The 14,105-nt window shown below is 37.7% G+C and overlaps 1 protein-coding gene across 4 annotated transcripts in view; it reads right to left on the bottom strand.

Moving 5' to 3' along the window:
• Positions 1-14,105, bottom strand: part of LOC147002524 (cadherin-11-like) — a 271,038-nt gene that overhangs the window by 252,363 nt on the left and 4,570 nt on the right. For 2 of the 4 annotated variants that reach the window (XM_085844155.1, XM_085844158.1), the window contains exons 2-4: positions 10,264-10,562; positions 6,588-6,708; positions 621-4,691 (exon numbers count right to left, since the gene is read on the bottom strand). Coding sequence is in view for 2 of the 4 variants with exons in the window: in XM_085844158.1 (XP_085700284.1) it covers positions 6,687-6,708; positions 10,264-10,562 (321 nt within the window). In the remaining 2 variants the exon portion in view is untranslated. The remainder of the gene's footprint in view (positions 1-620; positions 4,692-6,587; positions 6,709-10,263; positions 10,563-14,105) is intronic. The other 2 variants (XM_085844156.1, XM_085844157.1) reach the window with 1 other exon arrangement.

The following is a 14,105-nucleotide window of genomic DNA, read 5'->3' as shown; positions in this document are numbered from 1 at the left end:
CCACAGTCATTATAGAGTAAATATGAGATTGACTTATTTAAAACTAAACAAAAGGAAACAATATACGAACAATATACTCTTCTGTATAATTAATTCATGCAGGGATATGTTTCATTTCTGAAGAGAGTTTAAATTAATAAGGAAGTAGAATGTTTATTGTTACTTCAAGTTCAGATTTGAAAAAAGAGTAAAACAGAGACTAGTTAAAATTTTACAAAACATCCCACAGTGCTGTGAACTAGAAATGTTTGAAATAAGACCACTGTATATTCTGTATTACCTGACTTAGTCTGACAGACCTCATTGAAATCAAAGTTGGTTTTCTCAAACTCAGGTTCATGAATTTGTTGTTTCTCCCACCAGATCATTTTGACAAAATACAGAAGAACAAGCTAGAAACTTGAGAAAGGTATAATCTGCTCTTTGGACAGCACTTTCTGCAACATCAGTATGAAAAAGATTTCTCTTATATCCTCAGAGTTCAGGCCTTAGCCACAAATTGATAAAGTCCTCTCTCTGTCTTTCATAGACACATTTCTTAGCCAGTAGTCCACTGTCTTCCTTAGGTTGCCTGGGCAACACAGACCTTATGACTGACATGGTTGATTTCTCTAACCTACCTTTTTCAGCTTCACCACACCGTCCTGTGTTTCATAGTCTGTTGTGATTTCAAACAGTTCTATGCCGACTCCATCAATGATATTATATGTGACTAAGCCATTTTTTCCAATGTCTGGGTCTTCAGCCTTCACCCTTCCTACTTCCTCCCCTGGGGTCAGCTACTTCTGAAACAGACATCTGGTACACGCCTGGAAGAAGAAGACATCTACTTTTATTTCCCTTTTTATTTGGCAGCTGTAAGACTTTAGATTTCATTGAATCCCAGTAAATTTCTCAAAGGGTTTAAAATTGAACTTTCTATTGGTAGATGCAGAAGTGAAGTGGATGGATGGGAAGAGGATCCCAGATGGCCAGCGTGCAGGAGGAATGTGTTCCTTACAGGATGACAAAACACTATTGGGGTCCTGGTAAGATGATGAAGTCAACTGCTACATGAGAGAAAGGAAAACAGTGACAAGGTCCTATGGAAGAGTCCACATGCTGGAACACCTGAGGCTTCCTTTTCAGGGTGTCCCACAAAGTAATGCCAAGGATTCCTTGAACTAATTGCTCAAAGAGAAGCAGCCACAGAAGAGTACATTTACCCTCTGCTTAAACAGGTTCATCACTTCATGTATATTTTAGAGACAAATACAAATCTTTCAAGAATCTTTCTTGAGCAAAGAGACATTTCTCTCTCATCTTACTCTTCATCCTTTGCACTAGGTTAAGCATGGAATGCTCTGGAAGCTTTTAGACAGTCAACTCCATTTATATTTATATTTTTCAGAATGAAGAATGGTGCCACGCATGCATATTTATATTTATGTTTATAGTATTTATTTCTTATGAATGCAAATGATGCTATACACTCTTTTAGCTCTGAAGCTAAGTAGAGGAAGAGTTATAATTCTCAACATGACATTAAAAAATAGAGAAAACAAAACATATCTAGATACACTATGATGTTATAGGTTAAGTAGTATTGTATGGTAAGGGATAAAGGGAAGTGGGGTTTGTGTGTGTGTGTGTGTGTGTGTAAGCATTTAAACTACACAAATGAGTGTGCAGTTATGTATGTGACTATGCTCTATATGAGTTAGTGTGAAGATGGAGGATGATATGTTCTTCTACGACAATGTATGTGAGTGGACTCCTATCATGGTTAAGTATGTGTACATGAGAAGGAAATCTGGATTTATTTTGGACAAGGTAGAGACAGAAAACTTTCGTTGGAGGAAATCTGAACTTCAGTGAAGGAAATGAGCAAGACAAGTGTATGAATATGTGGGCAATAAGTGTCACAGTACAAGGAACAACAAATGTCAGAAAGCCTCAGGTGAGGCTACAAATTCTGAAGATTCTGAAAATGTACAGGATAGCAAGAAGGTATGCAAACAGGCATGGCTGAAAAAGGACAAGAGGTTGAGTTCCATTTAGGGAAAGCACTGGACAGTTTTCAGTAGAGGAATGAGCTGTAGCACCATCATTTGACACGTTTGAAAAGCAATCTGTCTAAGACACACTATGCATGGGCTGAACCCTCTCCTGCAGTGCTCAGCCCACTGGCATTAGGTGACTCCCCTAGACTCTTCCTTTCCTCTACTGTAGCTATTATATGCTGCAGTGCTGCATTCTTTTCGTGATTATACTGTACTCATTTTCTACCTAATCTTGTATTGTATTCACAGTCAAGGCACAGTGAGTGTGACTTTCTGTAGAAATGTACAATGTATAAAAATGTTCAGAAGATCTGTTGCAATGTAATTTTCTCCAAATCTCATTCAAGCCCATGACTGTGAAATACTAAAACTGAAATATAAAATTTCTATACCACTCTCTATAAAAAAGGGCAATAGTGGACATCCATGAATGAGTCTGTCTGCCTACCTTTCTGGCATATGGAACAATTGTACATTGTGCAAATGGATTAGGCAGCTTTGACTATGTTGTATGTGCCTCAATATTATCAAATATGCATACCTTTCCATTTGAGAACGAATAGCAACGAATACCCATCTCTTTTGGGGTCCTCAAGAAATAATATGTCTCATGATCCTCTACCATGATATCTTCATTTGGTAGACTGTCATCTTGGGTAACTTCGAATAACCATAGTGCCTCCTTAATTGGTATACGTAACTGACTTCCTTTGGGTTTATTATTTTTTATAGTGTGTGTGTCTGTCTGTCTGTCTGTCCGTCTGTCTTTGAGTTTACACCATGTGTATGTGGGTGTCTGCAGAGACCAGAAAGTGTGTCAAGTTCTCTGTAACTGGAGCCATGGGTGTTTTGTCATTACTGGAAAGCTCAGAGTCATTATTATTGTGTTATAACACTGTACTCCCCTTTGCACATACACATTAAAATATGATTCCAGAAATTCTTTAGTCCCCTCAATGTCCTTTCCCTAGGAGCCAATTATATCTGTAAAACATAGGCTCTTTTTAGATATTTATAACATTAGTGATCAGATATTAAAATTAGCAGGTGTCACTAATTTCAATATTTCAATATCATTGTCTCCAAAGAGCTGTTTTGTTAGGTGCTAGAGTGATGGCTCAGAAATAAGACCGTATATTTCTCTTCCTACTGGCCAGAGTTTGGTAATTCCCACCCAAGTCAGCTTACATTCACACATAATTACAGCTGCAGGGAAATCTGACAGTTCTGGCCTCTGTGGGTATCTACAGATAGGAAACATCCACATATAGACACACTCATAAACACCTAATGAAAATAGTAAACCTAAACATTTTAATGATGTATCTTACTTTTAGGTATGCATATGCCTGTGTCTATGTGGCTCTGTGACTAGGAATGCAGATACAACCGAGACCAAAAGAAGGCTACAGGTCTTCCTGGCCCTGAATTTCAGCTGTTCAGAGCCAATAATATTGTTGCTAAGAACCTAACCATGGATTTCTGTAAAAGAATTATATACCCTCAACTGCCAAATAACTTTATTTTCCCTCAGTAACTTCATAAATATTGTACAGTATTCAAAATAACAATGGCTGAACAATTATTGCCTATTTTTAGATGATATAAAAATTAGCACTAGCTGGATTCATCTGAACAAAGATTATATTTAGGTTAAATGCTAGGGTGTCATCTTCTAAAAGTATGCAAGTATAGCTCTTATCCCACAGGCCCCTCCAATGTTTCATTATGGTCCTCTCATAGAACTGTGAGGTCTGGCTGAGCTTTACTGCTATGCTGGCAGCCTTAAGGCTACAGGGAAAGAAGTCTCATGGCTTCTGGTATCAGCTCAAAAAATGCAAAGTAGTTGGTTCCTGTGGTCACGGAGTTCTCATGATCAGAACTCAGCCACAGAAAGGCCCACGTGGAGAGGAAGCACAAGCCAATCTCAATTTGCCATTCTTATAAGGTACCTTAGAAGTGGGTTTTTCTGCCACAGGAGAACTGTGCCCAGCTGATGCTGGAGTGACAACAGAGTAGCTATTTCTCCTATGCTCTGTACAAATTAAAGTCAAGAAACAAATAAGTGATTGTTACTTGCAATCATGAAGATGTGGGGGAGTTTTTTATGGAAGGTAAGCATCAGATCACGATTCTGTTAGCATCAGTGAAGAACACTGAGACAGGAGAACGTTAATTGATGACTGCCTTTTACGATTAATACCTAAGAATTAAAATACCTCAAGACTCAGATATTCTGGTCTCTAGAGTTACACAGTTTTTAATGACTTCCTTCCCTCTCATGATGTCTATACTGTTTAACTCTCCTCTGTGTGTTTTTAAGTCTTTGCTATCTTGTTCTAGTTTTTTGCAGGAATCATGAAAATGATTCTTGGATTTCTAGACTCTTCCTTTTGAAAGCTGGGTAAATTAGGAGTGAATGAAAAGATGAGGCTCTCGCTGAGCAGTGGTCATTAGCAAAGACCAGCTCTGACTCCTTAGTCTGTGGAAACTTTGCTGGGTTGTCGTTGACATCAGTCAGAGTGATCGTCACTTTGGTTGTCCCTGAGAGTCCACCCATGTGTCCATCCATGTCCTTGGCCTGGATCACCACGTGGTACTCCTCCTTGGTTTCTCTGTCCATATTGGGAAGGGCAGTCCTGATGAAACCTATCAAACGAAAATTAAAAAAAATCACAAATATTCATTTATGACAAGATTTAAAAAAAAATGTTACATCCTGGGAAGCTTAAGATACATAAAATATAGCCTGCTCAAAGAAAAGTCATTTTAACATGGCAAACATAACAGAAAGTGTCCAAGATAACACCTATGTATCATCAAGCAAATAATAAAAATTACTTACAACATATTAATTAGTTTTTTTTTCACTCTGCATGCAAGTAACAATGTCTTCCCTATCAGACACAAGAATCCTGAAGACTGGAATGACAAGAGCCTATTGTGTGATAAGTCATATCTGAATCTATACTTGGGGACTTCTGGCAAAAGGCTTCAGAAATCAAGTCCTATATAAAACTAGTAGAAACATCACTATGCGGTTAGAGAGATGGCTCAGCAGTTAGGAACACGGACTGCTCTGCCAGAGGTCCTGAGTTCAATTCCCAGCAACCACATGGTGGCTCACAATCATCTGTAGTGGGATCCCATGCACTCGTCTAGTGTGTGTCTGAAGATAGCTGCAGTGTACTCATATAAATAAAAACATTATAAATCTTTTTTTTAAAACAAGAAAAGAAACATCTCTTCATCTCATATTAGGTTTACAGAGGAGGCATAAACTTTTTTGAACACATTAAATAGCTACTATTAATTTTTTGAGTGAGTGAACAGAGGAGTTAAAAAGATGAACAAAACTTGTGCAAAGACTGAGTGGACAATCACATGTAACTGAAAAACAGTTACTGAAATAAATTTAGGATTGAATTATTCATGACCTCTGTATATTGAAACATGATGTTCGTAAAAATATGCTTACTTACATCTCACGGGATCGTATGGAAGCTTTTACACTCACTGACTAAAGTAACATTTGTAGTGTAAATACAAAGAGCAAGGAAGAAGTGCTGGGCTATGTTACACCTCACTGAGACCAGTGTTGAGATGTTTCTTTGCAACACCCTAGGATTTATGAGACATCATTTTCCTTATTGGTTAGTTTCATGGGTTCCAATTGGTAGTCACCAGCCTTGGTTCCCTGAGAGAAAGAAGACTAGAGTTTTTACTATTTTAAGTAGTCTAGATGAAATCCCACATTTATCCTTAGTTTACCCAAAGACTAAAAGCAAAGATCTCCAGGAAACCATAGATAATAACTCCACAAGTTGTTGTTTGAAGCAAGGAAATGAAAAATGAATTAACATATAAGTAGGTGAGAGTTAAGAAAGCAAATAAAAAATATTAAATTAGGAATTCATGTAAAAGTTGCAAATTGTATGAAAACCTTTCAAAAGTACAGAATGTATTATGTGGACAGGAAAAGTGTAATACTGCGGAAGTGCAATGTTATAGACTGTAGTGTTCACTCTTGTTGACAATCAAATGAGTATAAATGAAGTGAAACACTGTTTTAGTTTCTGACTCACTGACTTACTGGTCTGCTCTTTATTTTACAGCATCCTTTGGGAACCTATGTTCACAGCAGGAGATTGGGAATGTGCTGGATCTTCTAGGAGGGTGAACATTTACAGTTACTCCTGACACTTCTTAGTTTATCCAGTGGTCTTCCAAGGATGTTTTAAAAGCTAACACTACTTTGTAACAACCTTCGACCCTTTTAATACAGATCCACAATTCAAGGCATTTCCAATACATAAATTTAATTTTAAATATTTGTAATTATCATCTGATACTCCAATAAATGTGTATTATTCCATTCATCCATATACACAGAACATACATAGGCCATCTCGTACTAACTGCCAAGTGGCCCTTTAGTTCCATTTTAATTTATGGAATTTTAGAGCCAAAGCAGTTAAATGACAAGGCATAGACTCCTTGTTTAAAATAAGTCATGACTTACAAAGATGATGTAATCGACCATACCTGTTTGGTCCTCCACCTAGAAGTAGGGTTGTCCTTCAAGGATGCTATACACTAACTTGGCACTTTTTCCATAGGTGGGATCATCTGGATCAGAGGCTGTCACTTGGAATAACTGATGTTCCTAAATAAAGGGGGGTCAGGGGGCGCAATTAGCAACATCCAATAAACTTTTCAAATTTCATTGTTGTTTACAGAATTTCATTTAAAATGAAGACCTGTAATGAAGCTCACAATGACTCTACATGATCTCATTGTCCTATAGTTCAAGTGCAGACCACTCCTCTCCCTGCCATTCTTCCCTCTGTAGTTTCCTTCTTCTGTTTCTTTTTTATCAGCAAGGTCAAACTAAGGTTTAAAACGAAACTTTCTACTTTCACAGTTCTTCCTGGTTGGTTTGCTATTTAACATAATATCAACATTCTTGTCAAATACTCAGAACCATGTGAATTCAATGTTTACTATATCACATAATCAAATAAAAATCTCTCCGGAGAGTGCAATAAATGATAATTAATGAAGAATTGCTTTTCATGAAAGGATAGAGGGCACTTTCCCATCTGTGACAATGAACATATCATTTCATTGTTGCTTTGCATGCAAGAAAATTACTTCTGATACTAAATTTTAATTAATTTGTGGCTATAAATATTCTATAGAATGCTGTTCCCCAATGTCATGAAAACTACATGTTTCTCTCTCTGTAGTGTCTGGTATCCACGTCACAGACCGGTCAGTGAGGGATCAATGGGATCTAAGACATTCCTATGTCAGAAGACATGAAAATCAGGGGATAAAAGAATGGGATGACCTTTTTCTTTATAAGCTCTATTGTCACCATAAGCATCTGAGACATGCCATGTTGAGCTTCAACACAGAGAGGGAAGGAGGGAAGAGGCAATTATCCAGGATGTCTCTGTCAGGCACTGTCTGAGGGAAGATTTGGGATGAGAAATATGAGATCTTAAAATCCCTTTTTCATGTTGTTTATTGTCACAGCTGGGAATCTATCTTGCAGGGACATCTAGCAAGAATCAAGCCCTTTGACATTTCAGCAGAATGGTGGGAGGGAGGTCCTCCTGGCAGGGTACACAACCTGTTTACACAACTTACAGGTAGCTATCCTTTACTTCCGAGGGGTTTCGGTGACTTCTATGAGAAACGCAAGACAATGTTCTTTTTCAAAATCAATTTTCTATACCCACTGTCTTTTGTGAACGTCTTCTTACAAAGTAGGGATTATTCTAGAAAGTGGGTATTATACCAGAGAAAGACTTCATGGAATGCTAAGAAAGTTATAAATCTTTATAATTTAATGGAATTCTATTTTTTAAAGAATTTTTAAAAATTCTAAAACTGAAAAATTCTAATATTGAAGGAGTTATCAAATATTTGACCTATATACCCAGAACTCATTAGTAACTATTATCTTGATTTCATAGTTGACGAAATGATAAATTAGGAAGGGATACAAAGGAGCCCTGGTTCACACAGCTTTCTGATGATAAAGACAATAAATTCATATGATAGAGTAGAAAGTCTGAGCACTGCTGTAGGCTCCAAAGTGTCCTGTAAGGAGCAAAAGTCCACCTGGGTTATCAGTTTGGATGAGTAGTACATCTGCTTCTTCCATCCTTTCTTCTCATTAGAATTCACATCTGAGGATAGAGCAGTCCAGGGACCAGACTAGAAAAGTTAAAGGAAGGAAGGAGACAATGACTCAGCCTGGCTTTTTCTCAGGAAAAAAAAAAAAGATCTTATGGGATGGATCCCCGGATGGAGCAGTCTCTGAATGGTCCTTCCTTCAGTCTCAGTTCTAGACTTTGTCTCTGTAACTCCTTCCATGGGTATTTTGTTCCCCTTTCTAAGAAGGAACAAAGTATCCACACTTTGGTCTTCCTTCTTCTTGAGTTTCATGAGTTCTGCAAATTGTATCTTGGGTGTTCTAAACTATTGCAACAAGATTTTGCTGACAGGACCCTGATATAGCAGTCTCCTGTGAGGCTATGCCAGTGCCTGATAAATACAGAAGTGGATGCTCACAGTCATCTATTGGATGGAACACAGGGTCCCCAATGAAGGAGCTAGAGAAAGTACCCAAGAAGCTGAAGGGGTCTGCAGCCCTATAGGAGAAACAACAATATGAACTAACCAGTACCCCCCAGAGCTCGTGTCTCTAGCTGCATATGTATCAGAAGATGGCCTAGTCGGCCATCAGTAGGAGGAGAGGTCCTTGATCTTGCAAATATTCTAGGCCCCAGTATAGGGGAATGCCAGGACCAGGAAGTGGGAGTAGGAGAACTGGGGAGCAGGGAGAGTTGTAGTCACATATGCATATGTGTGTGTATGTGTGTGTATACATATATATATATATGCATATAGATAAATAAATAGAGATAGAGATGATAGAGAAGGAGGAGGGTATAGGGGACTTTTGGAGAGGAAACTAGAAGAAAACATCTAATAAAAATAAATCTAAAAAAAAGAGAAGAAGATCTTAGTAGTCATCTTAGGGCAATGGCAGTTCTGTCACAGGAGGCTCCACACACAGACTGGAAGTCTCTCAGAGCCCTAAAGTCACAGCTGACTGTCTTGAGTAAGCTAATCTTTATAATCAGTGCTTGGTTTTTCTCTCACTGGTAAAATGAACAATCTATCCCTTATGGCTTTTAGATTCACTTGGGGCCAATGGATCAGATTCACTCAAAAGACCACATTCTAGAAATTCAAGCAGAAATAATACCAAGAGGCAGATGTTAGAGTTCCATCTTCAAGCAAAGCAGTATGTCTTCAAGCATATCAGCTTTGACATAAAAATCAGTTGATGGCAGCCTTATATGCATTTTGGGTGACTTTAGTTACACAAGTCACCCTGGACTAATTAGTTCATCTGTTTCTGCTTCAGTTTCTCATTTATCCAAGACCAACTGGAATGACTGCTTTGCAAAGTTTAATCATGGGGAAGTTAAACACACTGGGGTGTGTTTGCAATCAATTATTGTGAAGCCCCAAGCAGCAAACATTATCATTGCTGTTACTTATTCAACATCAATGCCGTAGTGATTGGATGAATAAAATCATTACTCTTTGAAGACTGGAAATTGTTATTGCTCTTCTACAGAGGAAGAGCAAATATTAAATGGTGTCACTTCACGCAGCTGAACAGAAGTCAGGATTTGCTAAACTGAATCTCGTTCCTCCCCTTCCAGACTTCCTATTTAATAGTTGACTTTACAACCTCCAGTCCAATATAAACATTTGAAAATCTGAGTCTCTATATCTGTTTCATGCACTTTTCCTTGCAGGCCCTTCCTTTCTGTTTGTTTCTTGTGTTCAATGTGTTAGGCTTTTCTTTTTTTAAATCTTATATATTCTTTTCTTATTATCTTTTAGAAGTCTGATTGTTTACTACGGAGACAGAAAAAGAAAGGATGCATCTGGATGGCAGGGTATGTGTGGAGTAACTGGGAGGGGTGGAAAGAGCAGAAGCCATAATCATGATATTTTGTGCGAGGAAGAAAAACTATTTTAATTTTTAATAATCTAACAAAGCATTTTTTCCTTGTTAATGTGCAATAATGATTCAACACAAGCTCTGCTTCCTGGGTTGAAGGGCAGGCACCAGCCTGTCAACCTGCAGACATACCAGAAAGAAATAGAATAGGTGACCATTACTTACCTACCCACATTAGACCTCTCAGGCACATTGGCATGATAGATTTCATGCAGAAACTTTGGAGGGTTGTCATTAATGTCCTGGACCTTAACAATGAATTCTGAAGGTGGCTCCAGTGGTCTGTTGGTGTCCCTGACCACCGCCTGAGCCATCAGTGTGTACTGGGCTCTCTCCTCTCGGTCCAATGTCTTGGTGGCATGAATGTTCCCTGATTTGTCATCAATCACAAAAATGGTTTCCGCTCCTTCACCTGAGAGAATGTATTTAATGTTCCCATCAGCGAAGTCAATGTCAGAATGAAGCTAGAAAACAAAAAAGAAGAGAAAAGAAAGAAAGAATGCAGGATTTGTAATTTCATGAGGAACACAATAAAAGCACATAGACTGATAGTTACACTATGTACACATGTGTGCACATACATACAGTCACATATATATCATGAGAGGAAGTGATTTCCATCATCATTTTCTGAACAGAGAAATGGAGTCTTAGATAACTGCTATGACCGAGGTAATGATGAGGTTGATGGATTTGAAAATGTTTAATTCTCAGGTTCATGTTCTTCCCCTCTTATTCTCTCTCTTTATTGTATATATGCATACATACAAAATATAGAGATGCACATATGCTTCAGTAGTTATTTGGAAAGAAATGCACGTATATATTTCAAAAAGATGTAAGCATGATTTTATGCAGCACATTTCTGTCAGTGATTATTCCCTTTCATCACTTCTTCAGCTATGAGTCACCGTTTTGCCAGTTTCTTAGGACTCATTTATGAGATAATAATTCAAGCCTATACATATACAAACTTATCTCCACAGATTCTTAAAAGCTCTTTGCTTAATTTTACATAATCAGGGCTATAAATTGTATATTATAAATTATAGATTCCTCTAAGTGTGACTTCTGCAGCTCCATCAACATCTAGGCTTCCTTATCCACCATGTGATATTAATGTAATTTTTGTAGAGATCCTCTTCAAAGGACACTTATATTTGTTACTACAAATACAAGTCTAGGCGTATGTTATTACAAATCCTTCAACTAATCAGATTTTTCTAGATCCACTGTCTACTGTCCAGAGTCTGGAGCTATTATCTTCTTGGGAGAAGAATCTCCTATGACCCTATGATCATAGTGGACAGTGGAGCAAAGTGATAGACATGTTGTCCCCAGACCCTTGAAAGAACTTCCAATATCCTTGGATTTTCATGTTTTCCAGAAAGCGTTTAGACAAGACAATTTTTCCCTAAATCTGTATTGATGGAATCAAGAGTCTACTATGGTCTTTTAGCTGCCAATTCGAACAGCAGCTCTGCCCGAATTCTGCTCTGTGTTTCAGAGCCCACACCCATCAAAGACTTCATTGATTTTCCTGCAGCAATAAAGCCTGTGCACTCACTTTCTGTCCTCATGATTTCTGAGGTCCTTAACCTCCTTTATATTAATGTTCTTTTAGTTGTTATATGAAATTGTTACATGGTTTGAACTACTTTATATATTTACAATAAAGATTGTAACTAATTTTTATTTAATATTAATACTTTAATAATTCATAAATATCATTTTATTACTCTCAGTAAATTTTCTATCATGATTATAAAACCAAGCCCTACACAGTTTGCTCGTGGTTCACAAAGAAAAACTGAATAGACTGCTTTTTAAAATGGTTCTATCATTTAAATTTCCTAAATATGTTTAGTTATTTGTAGAGTTTTGGTGAAACACCAAAAAGTTCAGCCCTGACATGGATACATAGGCATAATCTACAACCATTTTGGTTGTGTATCCCAGGGCTTCTTGGGCAGGGACAGTAGGAAAACTTTTGTTTCTGAAAGGTAAGAAAATATAATTCACCATTTTAATGCACTATTACTGATGTAATTCTTAAGAGTTTGGCCATTCGTGGAGGGAAATATGAAGTTACTTGAAGGATTTCAGTGAACTAATAGAATATCCACAATGTTCACGCTGTTTCCTTAATGGCCTGTGTTCCCCTCTCCTATCCAGCCTACGATTATGGTGTTTGTTCTTTCCCTGTGCTTCATGGTATCAAATGTTAGAGGTTAAGTCCCAGGGGCTGGCGAGATGGCTTAGCTGCTAAGAGCACTGACTGCTCTTCTGAACATCCTGAGTTAAATTCCCAGCAACCACCTGGTGGTTTACTGCCACCTGTAATGAGATCTGACGCCCTCTTCTGGAGTGTCTGAAGACAGCTACAGTGTAGTTATTATACAAATTAATTCAAGAATATTTTATTCTGTGCTCAGATCTCATCATTCAGCACAGAGCTCTTCCCTCTTTCAAATCAAATCACAGGAATTATGCCTTGTCTGTGAAAATCAGAGAAGGGAGAGAGGAAGTATTATAAGAATTGTTGAAACATAATTCTCTATCTCAGAGTTCTGCATTTGGTGCAAGAGTTAAGTTTGGATTCACTTTTTCTTGGGTACAGAATATACAGCGGGCAGTACACAAAATATCATAATATATTTTGCTCCATTCTCAAATGCCAGACACAAATACTATAGTGTGTCATAGCAAAGAAACAGAAATGAAGATAATTTTAAACTTGAATAGAATTTTACAGGGGCTCAAAGATAGGTGTCACTTTTTGCCTCCACACACAGTTTTGGAAATAGGAATGACATTTAATAACCAGAGAGTTATGCAAAGCTTATCAAGCATCTGATTAAATCCCTTATAGATTTCATAAACTTAAGTAGTAGTAATAGCTGTAGTAGCAGTAGTAGCAGCTATGGTAATAGTAGTTCCATCTCTTCCTAGTCATCTGGTTTTTATAATACTGGCCAGCAGTATAGAGCATGCTATGCAGCATTTCATAGCATTTTCAACATAATTTAATATGATACTCGTGGGTCCCATTGGCATAGGACTCCAAAGACCTCCTGTCTCACAATAACCCAATCATATTTGAGCAATAAGGTAGTTATATCCAATGAGTGCAAAGGATATCTTCTATTATTCATGCTCCACTCGATTCGTGAGACAGCTTTTCTCACTCTTAATAATTCTAAATTTTAGTCATTGATATGAATAAAATACATCAACATGGGTCCGAAACAACATTGTGAGCAATGTCAGCACCAACTGTGAATGAATGTTCCATATGAATATGTGGGAAAAATTAGATTCCACTTCTGACTTTTCTTGTTCCTGAACAAAACTACCTGAGGGAAGACAGGCACAAAGTGGCAATGACAAGATGCTTAGCTTACTGTGACATCATTTATAATTTGAAAAGCATACAGTCAAACCTCCCTCTGTGCCCAAACAGTAAATATATAAAAAGTGTTCTTTATCCTTATTTTCTCCTTCATTCATTCAGGGTCAAGTCTGGATGGGCCTTGGGGATACATAGGACACAGTGTGTTTTTGAGGCTTAGATAATTATAGGACTTGGTATAAGTCGTAAAGGAATGAGTGGAACTAACAACACTACAAACAAAGCACAGAGCATCCAACAACCAGAATCAGCTTGGCAGATAAACTTGTAACACTGTGGTTATTCTTGTGGCCTCTTGCAAGCAAACAATCTTGTCCATAGTCTCCAATGCCTTACCTACTCCTTCTCTGAGGTATGGCTGATGAAACCTCGCCTGCTGTTCTGACAAGTAAAGCATAAACTAACCATTGATCATTGCAGCCAGGGGTCCCTATATTCAAATGATTGGCCATGGGAACCAGATTTTCCAAGAACTTCAATGAAAAACAACAGAAAATATTTGTAACTAGTGAAAGGCCTTGCAAAGTCAGGTTAGGAGGCACCTAAAGCATAGAGTAGCTACAAAGTAATAGCCAATTGTTCAGATTTCAATAAG

The sequence above is a fragment of the Mus caroli genome, unplaced genomic scaffold (genome assembly GCF_978045245.1).
Source record: "Mus caroli unplaced genomic scaffold, Mus_caroli_1 scaffold_10, whole genome shotgun sequence".
In the NCBI taxonomy this organism is placed as follows: Eukaryota; Metazoa; Chordata; class Mammalia; order Rodentia; family Muridae; genus Mus; species Mus caroli.
Note: the sequence above shows the minus strand (reverse complement) of the source record. Positions and strands in the feature narration are given on the sequence as shown.